This window comes from Dendrobates tinctorius, unplaced genomic scaffold (genome assembly GCF_039654945.1).
Source record: "Dendrobates tinctorius isolate UK_male_01 unplaced genomic scaffold, ASM3965494v1 ptg000162l, whole genome shotgun sequence".
Classification (NCBI taxonomy): Eukaryota; Metazoa; Chordata; class Amphibia; order Anura; family Dendrobatidae; genus Dendrobates; species Dendrobates tinctorius.
The window spans coordinates 45,793,308-45,811,902 of record NW_027361829.1 but is presented as its reverse complement, the minus strand read 5'-3'; the positions used below and the strand labels follow the sequence as shown (position 1 = coordinate 45,811,902).

Genomic DNA, 18,595 nt, shown 5'->3' with positions numbered 1-18,595 from the left:
TGAAAAAGGATTTTAAAATCTGAAATGTTGACCTACTGGAATGTATGTTCAGTAAATGCACTCAATACTTGGTCGAGGCTCCTTTTGCATACTGCATCAATGCGGTGTGGCATGGAGGCGATTAGCCTGTGGCACTGCTGAGGTGTTATGGAAGCCCAGGTTGCTTTGATAGCAGCCTTCAGCTCATCTGCATTGTTGGGTCTGGTGTCTCATCTTCCTCTTTACAATACAGCATAGATTCTCTATAGGGTTAAGGTCAGACAAGTTTCCTGGCCAATCAAGCACAGTCATACTGTTGTTTTTAAAACAGGTATTGGTACTTTTGGCAATGTGGACAGATGTCAAGTCCTGCTGAAGAATGAAATTTCTATCTCCCAAAAGCTTGTCGGCAGAGGGAAGCATGAAGTGCTCTAAAATTTCCCGATAGATGGCTGCGCTGACTTTGGTCTTGATAAAACACAGCTGACCTACCCCAGCATATGACATCCGTCACTGATTGTGGAAACTTCACACTAGACCTAAAGCAGCTTGAATTGTTTGCCTCTCCACTCTTCCTCCAGACTCTGGGATCTTGATTTTCAAATGAAATGCAAAATTTACTTTAATCTGAAAACAACACCTTGGACCACTGAGCAACAGTCCAGTTCTTTTTCTCCTTGGCCCAGGTAAGACGCTTCTGGCGTTGTCTATTGGTCATGAGTGGCTTGATAGAAGGAATGTGACACTTGTAGCCCATGTCCTGGGTACTTCTGTGTGTGGTGGCTCTTGAAGCAATGAGTCCAGCAGCAGTCCACTCCTTGTGAATCTCCCCGAAATTTTTGAATGGCCTTTTCTTAACAATCCTTTCAAGGCTACAGATATCCTGGTTGCTGGTGCACCTTTTTATTTGCCACACTTTTTCCTTTCACTCAAGTTTCCATTAATATGCTTGGATACAGCACTCTGTGAACAGCCAGCTTCTTTAGCAATGACCTTTTGTGGCTTACCCTCCTTGTGGAGGGTGTCAATGACTGCCTTCTGAACATCTGTCAAGTCAGCAGTCTTCCCCATGATTGTGGAGCCTACTGAAACAGACTAAAAGACCCCTTTAAATGCTTAAGAAGCCTTTGCTGATGTTTCTGTTAATTATTCTAATTTACTGAGATAATGACTTTTGGGTTTTCATTGGCTGTAAGCCATACTCATCAACATTAACAGAAATAAACACTTGAAATACAGTGGGGCAAAAAAGTATTTAGTCAGTCAGCAATAGTGCAAGTTCCACCACTTAAAAAGATGAGAGGCGTCTGTAATTTACATCATAGGTAGACCTCAACTATGGGAGACAAACTGAGAAAAAAAAATCCAGAAAATCACATTGTCTGTTTTTTTTTCATTTTATTTGCATATTATGGTGGAAAATAAGTATTTGGTCAGAAACAAGCAATCAAGATTTCTGGCTCTCACAGACCTGTAACTTCTTCTTTAAGAGTCTCCTCTTTCCTCCACTCATTACCTGTAGTAATGGCACCTGTTTAAACTTGTTATCAGTATAAAAAGACACCTGTGCACACCCTCAAACAGTCTGACTCCAAACTCCACTTATGGTGAAGACCAAAGAGCTGTCAAAGGACACCAGAAACAAAATTGTAGCCCTGCACCAGGCTGGGAAGACTGAATCTGCAATAGCCAACCAGCTTGGAGTGAAGAAATCAACTGTGGGAGCAATAATTAGAAAATGGAAGACATACAAGACCACTGATAATCTCCCTCGATCTGGTGCTCGACGCAAAATCCCACCCCGTGGGGTCAGAATGATCACAAGAACGGTGAGCAAAAATCCCAGAACCATGCGGGGGGACCTAGTGAATGAACTGCAGAGAGCTGGGACCAATGTAACAAGGCCTACCATAAGTAACACACTACGCCACCATGGACTCAGATCCTGCAGTGCCAGACGTGTCCCACTGCTTAAGCCTGTACATGTCCGGGCCCGTCTGAAGTTTGCTAGAGAGCATTTGGATGATCCAGAGGAGTTTTGGGAGAATGTCCTATGGTCTGATGAAACCAAACTGGAACTGTTTGGTAGAAACACAACTTGTCGTGTTTGGAGGAAAAAGAATACTGAGTTGCATCCATCAAACACCATACCTACTGTAAAGCATGGTGGTGGAAACATCATGCTTTGGGGCTGTTTCTCTGCAAAGGGGCCAGGACGACTGATCCGGGTACATGAAAGAATGAATGGGGCCATGTATCGTGAGATTTTGAGTGCAAACCTCCTTCCATCAGCAAGGGCATTGAATATGAAACGTGGCTGGGTCTTTCAACATGACAATGATCCAAAGCACACCGCCAGGGCAACGAAGGAGTGGCTTCGTAAGAAGCATTTCAAGGTCCTGGAGTGGCCTAGCCAGTCTCCAGATCTCAACCCTATAGAAAACCTTTGGAGGGAGTTGAAAGTCCGTGTTGCCAAGCGAAAAGCCAAAAACATCACTGCTCTAGAGGAGATCTGCATGGAGGAATGGGCCAACATACCAACAACAGTGTGTGGCAACCTTGTGAAGACTTACAGAAAACGTTTGACCTCTGTCATTGCCAACAAAGGATATATCACAAAGTATTGAGATAAAATTTTGTTTCTGACCAAATACTTATTTTCCACCATAATATGCAAATAAAATGAAAAAAAAACAGACAATGTGATTTTCTGGATTTTTTTTTCTCAGTTTGTCTCCCATAGTTGAGGTCTACCTATGATGTAAATTACAGATGCCTCTCATCTTTTTAAGTGGTGGAACTTGCACTATTGCTGACTGACTAAATACTTTTTTGCCCCACTGTAGATCACTCTGTTTGTAATGACCCTATATAATATATGAGTTTCACTTTTTGTATTGAAGAACTGAAATAAATTAACTTTTTGATGATATTCTAATTTTTTGAGAAGCACCTGTATATTATTTGCAGAATGATTTTTTTTTAAAGTAACTATCATAAATAGTGATTAAATAGTGCCTCTGACAGCAGTGATTGAGGTCTGTAATCTGCTGACAGTTCCTGTAGTTAATTACACATTGCCATGGTTTGCTTTTCAAAATAAGTCTAGTTGTAAATATGGAAATTCTTCCCTAACATTATGGTAAGGCATTATTAATAATATAATACCCTAATATATTGTTTAATCAAACTTAATATAATAAAATGAGTATGGCAGAGAAAAAGTCTTGTGGCTCTTTCACCCATCCGGATATTTTTGGTACTGGAAAAGGCAGTACAGGTGCTATTCTTGCCTGTGTTTGTAACATCCGTGTAGCATCCATGTGCCTTCCGTGTGCACCATGAGTGTGACACGTACTGGCTTCTGGGAAAAGCAGTGTTCCCAGGCACTGGTGCTGAATCTGACTCTCTTCATTGTTGCTTGGTCTCCCTGCGATCAGTGAGACCAGGCGACACTGATGAGAGTTGGAGCCAGCACCCGCCGTCTGTGTATAGCTCATGTTAAATATATATATATATATATGTTTTTTTTTTTTTTAAAGGCGTGGGGTCCCCCTTAGTTTTCCTAACCAGCTGAGAGAAAGCTGACAGCTGGGGGCTGGTGTTAATATTCTGATATTCTAGGAAGGGGGCAATAGACATAAAGGTTCCCAGCCTATTAACAGCTTAAAGTTATTTGTTTAGCCTCTGCTGTTTGTTAAAGGGGGCCCCAAAAAAATGACATGGATTCCTCCTATATTTACTAACCAGCGAAGGATAAACAGACAGCAGCGGACGTAAATTAATAGGCTGGTATGGGGCCATGAATATTGGCTCCCTCCCAGACTAAGCCCTCAGCCGCCGCAGAAATGGTGCATCCATCCAACTCTCATCGTTGCCTGCTCACAGGGATACCAGGCGACAATGATGAGAGTTGAATTCAACATCCGACACCTGGGAATAGCGCTAACAGTACTACTTTTCCCAGATACCGGCACATGTCACACTGATGACACACGGATGTCATTGGATGCATCAGTGTGCATATGTGCTGGACATATTGCGGAATGTGCTGCCAGATAAAAAAACGACATGTCAACACGTTTTCCACATCCGTGGAAACACATTGACGTGCACAGACCAATTGGTTTGAATGGGTCTATGTGTGTCAGTGTCTCCAGCACTTGTGGAAGCTGTCACCACACATACTGGAGACACTGACAGGTGAAGGGGGCCTTATGAAGAAAAAAATGAGGGTTTAGGCAGTGTTTCATATTACAGCATGACATATCCAGTTTATAATACCCTGTGGGCCTAAGCCTCACAAAATCTATAAAACAGTTTTTCATTCTGTAAGTCACTTTGACAGGAATTTCTGCACAGCAAGTCTCTGGCCATCAAGGTGCTCTGTACTAATACAATCTGTTACAGTCCCAGCTATTAAATAGAACATCTGTACCCATTTAGCAGTAAATTTTCAGTCTGATTTAATTTCAAGAATTACATTATAAATATGTTATATTGGAATTTATATATTATTTAGGGAAACATTTTAGCAAATCATTCAGATTCCATGGTGGGTGGATCACTTATCACAAGTGTTACTAATATAGCAAGTTCATCTCATTTGTGAAGTAGTAGCTAGCAAGTGGATACTTGTGCCCTGAAGGTTGATATTTTGTAAGCAATGGCCCATTAAATTATAGTGACCCTCTCCCCGTCCTTTATAGCTGGTATAGTCACTTTCCCTGCTGTCCTCCATCCTTCTTCTATTGCTTCCTTCTCTGGTCCTATCATTTTAGACCAGGGTCAAAAGAGCGCATGGGAAAAAAATATTTGATTTTCATCCAGAAACTCCCAACAATTTTTATCCATATTGTCATCTGTGCGTCCTTATTTTACCTGACATCCGTGTGCTACGCTTTCACACCAACTTGAGTCACGAAGAAAAGTGTCCCAAAGGGTTCACACGGGTTTCTTTTCAGTCCAAATGCCGCCTAAGGACATCCCCAGGAGCAATCTTATTCAATTGGACTGTTCAGATGACCATTTTTTTCAGTATTTGAATCTGCTTCTGAAAATAAGTCGCAGTTTCTTCCTTATGTTGGATGAGACTCACCTATTCGAAAAAAATCAGATGCATCATGGAGCCACTTACTTTAGAATACTTTTTTTATGGACACATTGCAATTCTTGAACATAGGAAACTGTCAACGGTGTTGTAAATTATTAACTGCTATTATGTCAAAACGGATTGCACATGGATAACAAGTCAGAAAAAAATCGTCTGAGTTTTCTGGATGAAACTGATGATTTTTTTTATACCCTCATGTGAACCTAGCCAAGGTGATTAAAAATGGACCATATTTACTGACACTGTGCATCTCTTTTGGGGCAAATATTGGCTTAGATGTACAGCATATAGTACAGTAAGGGTGTTTAACATGACTAGTGACTTGCTCCATAAATATTATTTGTTGTGTGCCATTTTGTGCAATTTGCAACATTTTTTTTTGCCAGTTCATAAATTATTGAAATTAACAATTCACTCATTGGCCTCAAGTACAAAAACTTTCTTAGATAACTAGTAGTGGTGTGCGTTGTCATCTCGCCCTTTCCTGAGCCATCCGTATAACCCATCTGTTTTAGCTTTAGGTGTTACATTACATTCTAATTTGCTACTTGTAGACATCTTCTAATTCCGTGGTGCTACATTCTGTACAATCGATAGCTACATACACAAACAAGGAAGAACAAGTAGCTGTTGTTAGTCCATTAATGTTTAATTCTCAATGTCCTCCAGGACTCGGGATAAGCAAAGTGGAAGCTGGAATGATAATGTGCTGGGATAACCTAGTCTAAACTAGTGCTGTACAGTTGGAAAAGACCTAATTATTGGCGGAAATGCTTTTTTTTATAAGGAATCCATTATGGGTTTGTTCAAACAAGGCTTTTTCAGACAGATTTGTAGCGGATCTGCTGCGAAAACTCCCCGAACAAGCACTGAGAAAACACTCAAAAGAATGAGAATATTCATTTGTATTTAAAAAAAAAAAAAAAATTGCCATGCATATGTTTAGACTTATGAGCGTCTTAACCACTTCAGGTTTCTAAAAATGCAAATAAAAGTTAGCAGGCCATTCCTCAAGAGTTTTCTGCGTCGAAGACTCTATACACTTTACAATAGTTATCAGTTGGTAGGCTAAAAAGACATGTAGAAGATGCCCCAGGAGGCTTTCTGAGCATTTTCTCAGCATGTTAAAAAATAGCGTTTTCTTTATTGTTTTTAATGTTTTTTAATGGAAAAAAAAGTCTGGAAAATGACTTTAAAAATGCTCCAAAATGCTAGCAAAAAAATGTTAAGGTGCTCAGGAAATTACCAAAAATGCTAAAAAAAAAAAATATGCTCCAGAAACAAAGAGCAATTTCTGAATCCTTTTCTACTATAAAGACGGGCGTTAAGTGCTCTCTCACATGAGCAAATAACACAGCCGAGTTCTGTCTGATGTTTTGTGGCATAGCACTCGGCCCAGTGTTAAGTTACCGTCACATTTAGCGATGCACCAGCGATCCTGACCACGATATGACCCGGTCAGGATCGCTGGTGCATCACTAAATGGTTGCTAGTGAGCTGTCACACAGGCAAATCTCACAGCGATGCAGCAGCGGTCGGCGGTCGTTACTTACCTGTCAGACGCGGCGATGATGACATCCTCCTGCCTGCGTCCACGCATCGCTCGTCAGCGCCAGCAGGAAGTGGCCGACGAGAAATAGCCCTGGACGATCTCACGCGATCAGCAATAGCCAGCGGGGGAGCCGGTCGGAGGTAAGTATCACACATAGTGATATCGCTAGCAATATCGCTGCTGCGTCACAAAATCGGTGACGCTTAAGCGATATCGCTAGCGATCTCGCTTAGTGTGATGGGGCCTTTACTCTATGGGCCAGTTCAGATCTGTGTTTATTTTCTCATGCTGATTTGTCATGAAAAACGATTGCAGCATTCAGCGAGTGCATCCGAGAATTGGATCACACTCACCCATATGTAAGAGGCTGCCAGGGCCGTAGTCATGGCTGAGCACTCCGGTGATTCTGTACCCTGGCCTCCTCTCACATGAAAACAGCATTCTTTCACCAGCATACTTGTATCTTCTCTCACTGTGCCATCAGGGATTCCATTGTGGTGCTGAAGCCTTTCTGCAATTGGTTTCACAAGAATTGAGACACAGTCCGATTCAAATGCAACAAGTGAAACTTTAGTTGAATAACTTTGCAGCACATTCTTGTCAGTTGCAGCATCAACAGCAAGTTCCATGCGGCTCTCATTCTGTTCTTTCCCTGCACTTAGTTCCACGTCCTTCAGTACATTACGGGGTAATAGCGCCTTAGGCGGTACCGCAGCATTCTCCCTGTTCAGACTCACTGTGCTTGCGGATTCTCTGGTCCTGAGAGCATCGGCCCATGCAATAATTTGCCACATGTTGAACAATCTGTGCCCTCTACTATTCTGGACCATTTCCTTTCTCCAGCTATGAACTGCTGCAATCCTGCTGCTTGACACTATACTTCTGTCCTATAGACTCTGAAAGGCTAGGCTTCTCTTCTTCTAAACGTTGCATGACTGCTGTGGTGTCCTGGACCTAGAGCCCATGTGGACTATTTGGGTACCCAGCCCTTCTGGCTACCTAAGGGAACGTTCCTAGCTTACCACACAGCAGCCCCTCCTATAGTTAACCCTTTACTATACTATTAACTAGCTGAATGCTCTGTACACTATAATGCCCCCATCTAGTGGCCAATCCAATAACTGCACTTACCTTATACACTATACATACATTAGCAACATTACAACGGTATAACATTATACATATATACATTTAGCAAGACACGGTAATACACATAACAGTGTAGCAGTACCATTGTATAGACATGATAATGCACTTAATCGTGTAGCAGTACCATTATGTATTAAATATACAGACACTGATCATATACGGCACCGGGAGAAATGAGAAAGGGCAAAGGTATAACCGTAATATAGCATACCCCCTACACATACATATAAGTTTATGGGCATGTGTGAAATATCGAACTGCACTCTGATGTCACCCGAGTACAGTGTGATAACCGCAGAAGTCATCAATGGAGGAAATGGAGAAATTAATTTCTGTCTCCTCCGCACCTAAACAGCGATTCTCTTATGCCAGAGGATCGGAGCACAGAGCACTAACATCCAGATCACACTCTGACAGAGTTTGAACTAAGTATTATTTTGCATAATCGTCTCGATTCTCTGGCACAAGACAACATACGCTCGTGTGACCCAGGCCTAAGAGCAACCTTCTACTTTGGGTTTTATTCAGAAATGTCAATTTTGTATTTTTTTTTTACTCTTATGCTGCAAAAACATTGCATGCAGATGTTGGGTGTAGATTAGATATCTCAAGCACTGCACTACAAAAAGATGCAGTTTTTATTTATTTTTTTTCTTCACAGTTTATGTGCTTTTTTTAGAGTTTCTTGGCATTTTGCTACCAAACACAGCATGCTCTAGGTGTGGCATTTTTTCATGGATTTTCTAATAGGCTTCTGTATAGGAAAAAAAAACTCTTAAGATTCTGGCATTTTAATAAGCAAGAAAAAAATGACCAAAATCCCAAATGTATTAAGGAAGCTTAAAGAACTGATCTTGTTTCACTGTCAATAGGATGTTTTAAAGTACGGTACTAATAACAGGCCATCTGGTAGGAGTCTTTTTAAAAGCATATTATGACATAATAATATTATAAGAGACATTTCCTGAATTGTGGGGCTGCTATGTCAAAGCGTGTTCTCTTTTTTTTTTCAGTTTAGACTCATGTTATCTTCTTCATGCTCTTCTTGCTTTCTAAGCCATTTTGCTGGCATTAATATGTTCTTTCTGCCCAGTAAATAAACATATTGATGTCACTTATACCTGTTTATTACCACTTCTGTCTTTTGTACTGCTGATGCTTCTGTAGGACCTTGGGATCACAAGATCTCTGGGTGTCTGCTGCCACAGCAGAACTACTGGGTCCTAACAGAACCAAATCAGCTCTGGCAGTGCCTTCTGTCACTTGTGCAAAGCAAACAATAACAAAATAGCAGTAAAAAAATATAAAGTTCCCTCTGCAAAAAAAAAAAAATATATATATATAATAAAATACAAAAAAACTACACTTATTTGGTGTTCAAATGACCATAGGACACTGGAGAATTCAAAAAATCAAACAAAAAAAACTCTAAAATTATTTTTTTTTTCTGTTAATGCATTGTAAAAAGAAAATGTAAATTGCACAGTAATTTATATGTACCCTAATAAAGTGCTAAAAATAATGCATTTTGTCTTGCATGAAACAAAGCCTCATACAGCCTTGTCATGGAAAATATGAAAAAGTTACAGCTGCTGAAAAGCATAGTGGCAAAGATGAAAAACGGTGACCGGTCCTTACAGGAGTGATCATTAAGGGGTTGGACTGCTTGTTTGTCCATCCTTGCACAACTAAACGCCATCATCACTAGGTCTGAGTGTGACGGCCTGAAGCTGATGTTCCATTGCGTTTCCAGTTGTCCTTTAGGATACAAGAGCAGAACTTTTTTCTGTTGGTAACTTCTCCGTCAGAGCTTTAGTTGAAGCTGTCTTCAAGTTTTATGCGTGAATAACAAGTCAGGTGTAATGTTCCATTTCAAAGGTGACTTCAGTGGAAAAGATCCCTAATGAAATTCATGCTTCATATGACATTGGATGGTTAAATACTGCTAATAACATTTATGCTGTCTTCCTGGTAATATAAGGGGAAAGAAACAAAAAAAATACACAAGGAACTGCTGGGCTGACTAGAGCGGCAGTCACTTCATTGTCCATTGTCAGAATGTGATGCTGTTGCTTTGGGGTCATGCATGCGACCTTTTTTCTCCTATAAATGCTATCTGTGGTTTTCACGGATAGCACTTGTACCTATGATATTCTGTGGGGCTATGTATACGTCTGAAACATTGGAGACATGTCGGATTTTGATCCGAATGTCAGATCACAGATCAAAGTTGGCAGGTCAAGCCTATGGGTCTGTGAAAAAAAATTGAACCACACTCAGATGACATCTGATTGCTGTCGTCTGATTTTTACAGACTGATAGAATAGAGAAGGTTTAGAAACTTCTTTTTTTTCTCTCTCTTACCTCTGAAATGTAAAGTGCTGCGGAATATGTCGGCGCTATAGAAATAAAATTTATTATTATTATTCTCTTCACCTCCAAGAAAAACTGACACCACTCTGATCAAACTCTGATCAATGTCTGATTAGAATAATCGGACCGGTTTTCCAGTTAGGCCAGAGTTACATTTGCAAGTGTGAATCTCTCGCATCGATACCCAGCACTGCCGCTGGCACTCGGGACCGGAGTGTGCGGCTGTATGTCTTTCTATGTAGCTGAACTCTCCTGTCCGAGTGTCGGCGGCAGTGCTGGGTATTGATGTGAGAGATTCGTGCGAGTTTCTCGCATCACACTCGCAAGTGTGACCCCGGCCATATGGAAAAATCAGTCTTGTGAATCTGCCTGTTACAGAACCCCCCAGCACCCCAAATAGAAGATGCATGTATGATAGTTGTAATGTGAGATGTATGCCCTTAATGCAGCCACCAACCGGCTGCAACCCCCTGGGCAGAAGTAAACGAGATATCCCACTTCTGACCTCCCCCCACCTTTGTAAATCCCACGGCTATTGTAAGGTACGTTTGGTGTCTTAATTGGAGCCTGTTATCTACTGACCCGACACATATTGATTGTCCTGCCCTCTGTATGTACAGTGGGGCAAAAAAGTATTTAGTCAGTCAGCAATAGTGCAAGTTCCACCACTTAAAAAGATGAGAGGCGTCTGTAATTTACATCATAGGTAGACCTCAACTATGGGAGACAAACTGAGAAAAAAAATCCAGAAAATCACATTGTCTGGTTTTTTTTCATTTTATTTACATATTATGGTGGAAAATAAGTATTTGGTCAGAAACAAAATTTCATCTCAATACTTTGTGATATATCCTTTGTTGGCAATGACAGAGGTCAAACATTTTCTGTAAGTCTTCACAAGGTTGCCACACACTGTTGTTGGTATGTTGGCCCATTCCTCCATGCAGATCTCCTCTAGAGCAGTGATGTTTTTGGCTTTTCGCTTGGCAACACGGACTTTCAACTCCCTCCAAAGGTTTTCTATAGGGTTGAGATCTGGAGACTGGCTAGGCCACTCCAGGACCTTGAAATGCTTCTTACGAAGCCACTCCTTCGTTGCCCTGGCGGTGTGCTTTGGATCATTGTCATGTTGAAAGACCCAGCCACGTTTCATCTTCAATGCCCTTGCTGATGGAAGGAGGTTTGCACTCAAAATCTCACGATACATGGCCCCATTCATTCTTTCATGTACCCGGATCAGTCGTCCTGGCCCCTTTGCAGAGAAACAGCCCCAAAGCATGATGTTTCCACCACCATGCTTTACAGTAGGTATGGTGTTTGATGGATGCAACTCAGTATTCTTTTTCCTCCAAACACGACAAGTTGTGTTTCTACCAAACAGTTCCAGTTTGGTTTCATCAGACCATAGGACATTCTCCCAAAACTCCTCTGGATCATCCAAATGCTCTCTAGCAAACTTCAGACGGGTCCGGACATGTACAGGCTTAAGCAGTGGGACACGTCTGGCACTGCAGGATCTGAGTCCATGGTGGCGTAGTGTGTTACTTATGGTAGGCCTTGTTACATTGGTCCCAGCTCTCTGCAGTTCATTCACTAGGTCCCCCCGCGTGGTTCTGGGATTTTTGCTCACCGTTCTTGTGATCATTCTGACCCCACGGGGTGGGATTTTGCGTGGAGCACCAGATCGAGGGAGGTTATCAGTGGTCTTGTATGTCTTCCATTTTCTAATTATTGCTCCCACAGTTGATTTCTTCACTCCAAGCTGGTTGGCTATTGCAGATTCAGTCTTCCCAGCCTGGTGCAGGGCTACAATTTTGTTTCTGGTGTCCTTTGACAGCTCTTTGGTCTTCACCATAGTGGAGTTTGGAGTCAGACTGTTTGAGGGTGTGCGCAGGTGTCTTTTTATACTGATAACAAGTTTAAACAGGTGCCATTACTACAGGTAATGAGTGGAGGAAAGAGGAGACTCTTAAAGAAGAAGTTACAGGTCTGTGAGAGCCAGAAATCTTGATTGCTTGTTTCTGACCAAATACCTATTTTCCACCATAATATGCAAATAAAATGAAAAAAAAACAGACAATGTGATTTTCTGGATTTTTTTTTCTCAGTTTGTCTCCCATAGTTGAGGTCTACCTATGATGTAAATTACAGACGCCTCTCATCTTTTTAAGTGGTGGAACTTGCACTATTGCTGACTGACTAAATACTTTTTTGCCCCACTGTATATATATTCTGAGACCAATGAGTAAATTGTTGTCACACTGGAAATACATGGAGAAGCAGTGATCTTTTATATGTTCCCATGTTACAAAGCCTTTCGAGCCAGCGCCCTTCATTCAGAAGTGAGGAAAAGCAGAGTGGACCTCCTGAGACACTGTGTAGTAATGTAAGAGGTATTACAGCACAGAAGACCCCGTTACACTGCCCTTAGGCCTTTTTCACACATCCGAGTCTTTGGTACGTGTGGTGACAGTTTTCACACGTACTGGAGACACTGACACACGTAGACCCATTCAAATGAACGGGTCTATGCACATGTCATTGTGTTTCCACGGACCATGTGTCCGTGGACAAATCACGCTGACATTTCCATTTTTAAACCGTCAGCAGGGGTCGCACAACGTCCCGCACATGTGCACACGGAGAACACACATTGACGTCATCCGTGTGACACGCATCGGCAAAGAGGAAGAAGCACTACAGTAAGCGCTGTTTCCCGGCGCCGGGTGCTGAAGACGATCTTATCATTCTCCGCTGCTCTGCCGGCAATCAGCACGAGCAGGAGAAAAAGAGGAGAGTTATATTAAAATCAGAACTATGACAGCAGGAGGGGGCTTTTGGGACTATTACTCCCATCAATCTACACCTGCTACCGTTAAGAACAGTGACAGCAGGCGCTGATGATGGGAGTATTCCTCACCCGCCGCCTGTGCTATAACTAAATAAATGAATGAAAAACCCAACGTATGTTCCCCCTATGTTCTATAACCAGCCTGGCAAAACTGACTGCTGGGGGCTGCAGCCCTCAGCTGTCAGCTTCAGTAAGGTTAGTTATTAAGAATAGAGGGTTGCCCACACTGTTTTTAAAATTATTTAATTAAATCATTTAAAAAAATGGCATGGGGTCCTGCCATTTTTGACAAACAGCCTTGCTAATACTCACAGCTGGGGGCTGATATTCTTAGGCTGGTAAGGGGCCATTGATATAGCCCCCTCCAGCCTAAGAATAGCCCATAGCTGCCCAGGAAAGGCACATCTATTAGATGCGCCAATAAAGACACAGCCAGAATAAAGTATTTTATTAGAAATAAAGCAGTTTACCTTTTCTATTTAAAAATAACAAACACAGTTTTACTCATCTAATGCCTAAATCCACTGAAGCCCTCGATCGCCTGTAATAAAAATAAAATAAAAAAACAATATACCATACCTGTCTGTTGTTCTGTCCAACACCGTAATCCATGTCTGGGAGATAATTAGTTTTTAAACTGGACGGTGCCAAGATGCGATCATCTAGGCTGAAAACCACTGGTAAATGAGCTGCTGTAAGCACAACATCATTGGTCAGTGGTGACATCATCGAGGTTCCCAGCCAGGCTGAACTGTGGTGACCTCAGGACTGTGGGAAAAAGTCAGTGATAAGGTCACCGCAGTTCAAGCTCGGTGACTTCACAGCAGATCACCGTGAAAAATTTTCACGGTGATCTGTTGTGAAGACACTGAGCTTGAACTGCGGTGACCTCATCACTGACTTTTTCCCATGGTCCTGAGGACACCACAGTTCAGGCCGGCTGGGAACCTCGATGATGTCACCGCTGGTCAATGATGCTGCTATTTTTAGGCTGGGGGGCCTTTATCAATGGCCCCTTACCAGCCTGAGAATACAAGCACCCAGCTGTCAGCTTTAGCAAGGCTGGTTGTCAAAAATGGGGGGGACCCCATGTCGTTCTTTAAAATAATTTATTTAAATAATTTAAAAAACAGCGTGGGGAGCCCTCTATTCTTGATAACCAACCTTGCTGAAGCTGACAGTTGAGTGTCGCAGCCCCTAGCCGTGAGTTTTGCCAGGCTCATTATAGAAACTAGGGGGAACCCACGCCAGGTTTTTCATTCATTTATTTATACCCCCATCATCCGCTCCTGCTGTCACAGTGTCACAGTGCTTAGCGGCAGCAGATGTAGGTTGATAGGAGTAATAGTCCCAAAAGCCCCCACCTGCTGTCATCGTTCTGACTTTAATACAACTCACATCATTCTCCCCTGCTGGTGCTGATTGCCGGCAGAGATGGAGAGAATGATGAGAGCCACACGTGTGCTGCAAGTATTACACACACAGACACGGATATCTTCGGTACCGGTTTTCCCGGTACCGGTTATAAACGGATGTGTGAAACCTGCCTTGGAGAGGGTCTTTAGCACCATGTATGTTATATGCTCGTGCCTCTAACTTGCTTTTCAGTCAGCTTTTTTATTTCTTTATTGCAGTTTTGTTCAGAATTGAATCAACCTTCGTTACCCAACATTCGCAAGTGGAAAGGCATCAGAGGCTCATGGAAGTGCGTGGTTTCAGAAAAGCCATCTTCCAGCTCCGGTGAGGTATGCAACACTTTTATTTCTGTTATTTGAATTAAGAACATTTCCTCTGCTACATGGGAGTTGGCTTTAATTTGTTTTGGCAGCTGTCGCTCCAGTATTGTTGTTCTCATAATTTTTTGGCATAGGATAGTTATCTGGCTGTTCTTTTTCGAGTCCTGGAAAGCCGAGCCAGTTTACATCTGAAGTAGCGCAATTAATCGTGTGGGTCCACATTTTCAACTATGTTTTGTTACTTTTATTAGGAGTCCTCCGCCCATGTTTTGTAATCATATTCCAAAACTGATAGGTAGGCATTCAAGATATTCTCCTTAATTAAATAATTCCCATGCTTGCTCAATGTAAAGCTTCATTCAGACGTACGTTTTTCACATATGTGTTCTGTCCATGTTTTTTATGGATAGAACATGTACCTGTTATAGTCTCTTCTAAAAAGGACTAACAAAGAAATACCTGTTTTTGATCAAGGTCACAGATCAAATTTTAGGTAAGTTCTCACAACCATATTTTTTGTCCAAGTGCCTCCTCGCAAACAAATTGACATCGCATGGACAGCACTAGGGCCAATGCTATTTAATAGGGTGGTTCAGACTACTGTTTTTTCACACAGTCATAATGTCCATCTGAAAAAAAAAATTGCAGCATCTATTAGTCTCTTCCGCAAATTACATGAGACTCACCTATTCAAGTCTATGGGAGCCCCCCAAAAAACGGATGCAAAGAGGTCATCCATGTAGCATAACATTTTAACAGATGCTTTGCAATTATTTAATACAGGAAACTATTTGGTCTTGTAAATCTTACTAACTGCGGATGTATAAAAACGGAAGCCATATGGATGTAAAAAACGGACATATGGATGACAGTAGATAAAAAATTATTTTTTTCTGGATGAAAATTTGACCTTTTTTATACGCTGGTGAGAACTTCTGGAACTCTCTACCACAACATATCAGACTCTCACCTACCATCGAAACCTTCAAAAAGAGCCTGAAGACCCACCTCTTCCGACAAGCCTATAACCTGCAGTAACCATCGATCGACCAAACCGCTGCACGACCAGCTCTACCCTCGCCTACTGTATCACCCATCCCTTGAAGATTGTGAGCCCTCGCGGGCAGGGTCCTCTCTCCTCCTGTACCAGTTATGACTTGTATTGTTTAAGATTATTGTACTTGTTTTTATGTATACCCCCCTCACATGTAAAGCGCCATGGAATAAATGGCGCTATAACAATAAATAATAATAATAATAATAATAATAACTTATCCTAATGGGTTTACATTTTTGTGACATATTTTTAATTATCAAAACCTCACTGATGAAATCTGAGCAAATCGGTCCGAGCATGGACCACAATGCATGGACTGGCCGTGGCTCTCCCAATGCAACTGTCACAGCCTGATAGACTCTCGGATAGGGAGGCTGTGTGTTGTGATCCCTACTCAGACCAATTTGCGCAGATGTCTAAAGCAGCCCTTAGATCACGCCATTACATCTGACAGTGTTTTTTAATACAAAACCAGGATTGCATACAAAAACAACAGAAGAAGTATGAATGGGTTTGTGTGTAAAACGTCATACACAAACGTTGAACTAATGTCATGTCCTAATAGTTTCAGATTCACATGACGATCATAGTCTGTAGAAAGGTGGAATCACCTCTGCGGATTTTGTGGGGCTGGCTTTACAAACCACTGAATCGCCACGGAATTGGTCCACACCAAAATGTACCTTCAGCAGATAATAATCTGATTGAATTTTATGACATGTTTTCCCCAGTCTATTAAATGGTAATTCATGCCGATTTACTAAGGGGTTTCTGGATTCTACTTTGGAAAAAAATGCTGAATTTCATTGATGTAGTACATAAAGCCTGCCATACGCATCAGACAACTGTTGGATTAACGATGGTTTGGCCGGTGGTTTGGTGGTTTGGCTTTCCCATACGGCTTTTCTCCAAGAGAACAAAGCAATCGGCAGTCCAGAATCGGCATCTTGACCAATGAACAGTTGTCCATGGTCCCCATACACATTAGATTGTGAGACAAACCCATCAATATCAGCAGGTACAGCCAACGTGTACGAGAACATTTCTCAGTGTCTGCCCATCACCCACCTTATAAAGGCAATGCCGGTTGTCAATCTGTAGCCAGAGGCCAATGAAACCGATTAGACAGAGCTCAATTGAAATACCTTTCTCCAACCTGGTTCACCTATCTAATCCTACCTGTGGTATCTGTGTGTTGCCGCCATAGCTTTTTATAATAAAGGATTTTAGATCTTTTACTTATTTATAGCTAACTTCAATTCTTATTTCCTTTTCTTCTGATATTCTACCAATAGTGGCAATTTCATAGACTAATAGCATGACCATTATAATATACTGTTAAACAACACGTTGCAAGAGAAATCGTGTGGAAGCATCATTTATCAGTTGCAATAGGTTCTGTTCATGAGAAGTTGAACATTATGATGGCTGACTGCTCACCAGAGTACAACCATTAATTATGGATGCCAGATCTGAAGTCTACTCTTCCTCATAGATTGTCAAGAGTTCCTCTGCTGCCCTTGGACGAGAAATGAAGCAAACATTGACATTTGGCAAGTGACATTGAATCACTTAAATGCAGAGTTTAATTCATTAAATGTTTTTACTATTGACACGTTTAAAAAAAATCACTAAAAACGGAATGACCAATAACCTCTTTGCAAAACTGTTTCAACCTAAAGAGATATGCAAATTGCCTTTTCAGAGAGGAAGAGGACTAATGCCACTTATGGCAAGTAGCAATCCTAACAGTCATTATCGACCCTTTAACGAGCCTTGTCACATGACTTAGGATAAAAGCCAAACCAGAATCTCAATTTGAAGACGCAGTGTTTCGGGGTATTGCCCCTCATCAGTGCAAAGTATGAGACCTGAATGGCTGCATGAGAGGCCTCTGACTGGGATCTAAGGGGTAACGTTTCTACTTGTGTAGAGTAACAAGTCAGTACTGGGATGTCAGAGTGAGGAGACTTATACACCATGCATGCTCCTTTGGGAAATTAAATAAGCAAATTGCCTCTTCAGAGGCAACGCAGACAACACTTCTGGATTTACAAGTGGTATATAATGAGGTTTTGACTGCATGTTCAAAAATGTCTTGTGTAAATGTACCCTAAAGCCTATGAGGAAGCTTCATATATCATAGACTCATTAACCATGGTGGCTCAGTGATTAGCACTGTTGCTTTGCAGTGCTGAGGTCCTGGGTACAAATCCCACCAAGGATACCATCTGCGAGACACTTGTATGACATCCCATGTGTGTGTGGGTTCTCCAGTCTCCTCCCACTCTCCAGAGACATAATAGGGAATTTAGATTGTGAGCCCCAATGGGGACGGTGATGATGAGGTCTGTGAAGCGCTGTAGAATATGATGGCGCTTTATAAGCAAAGTATAATAAATACTTCTTATTGCTTTGTCCTCCCCATTTATCCCTTTCTTCAGCACTATGATCCAGTGAAATCATCAACTAAAAAGTCTTTACTTGCATAGAATTGCATATAACCTGCATGGAAAGACAGCGGCCACAATGCTATTTCAAGCTGCCGTCATTTATAAGATGAGATGCAATCTATGCATTGTTGATGAGTGCGCTAACTTGGCAGGAAGTTTGCTTGTCATTAATACCACTTTAATGGAATATTATCGATTAAGCAGCTATATTGTTTCAGCATTTGGCAGCGGCATAATTTCTTTTAATAGTTTACAAAGTGCCTGCGATCGTCTGTACGGGGACAAATGGACATAACGTTACGGTCTGCTAGACTATATATTATTTTCAGAAT

General features: G+C 41.6%; 1 protein-coding gene across 2 annotated transcripts in view; it reads left to right on the top strand.

Annotated features, from left to right (window-relative positions):
* EEPD1 (endonuclease/exonuclease/phosphatase family domain containing 1) overlaps positions 1–18,595 on the top strand; it is a 164,206-nt gene that overhangs the window by 124,619 nt on the left and 20,992 nt on the right. For both annotated transcript variants that reach the window (XR_012220878.1, XM_073549998.1), the window contains exon 3: positions 14,652–14,762. Coding sequence is in view for 1 of the 2 variants with exons in the window: in XM_073549998.1 (XP_073406099.1) it covers positions 14,652–14,762 (111 nt within the window). In the remaining variant the exon portion in view is untranslated. The remainder of the gene's footprint in view (positions 1–14,651; positions 14,763–18,595) is intronic.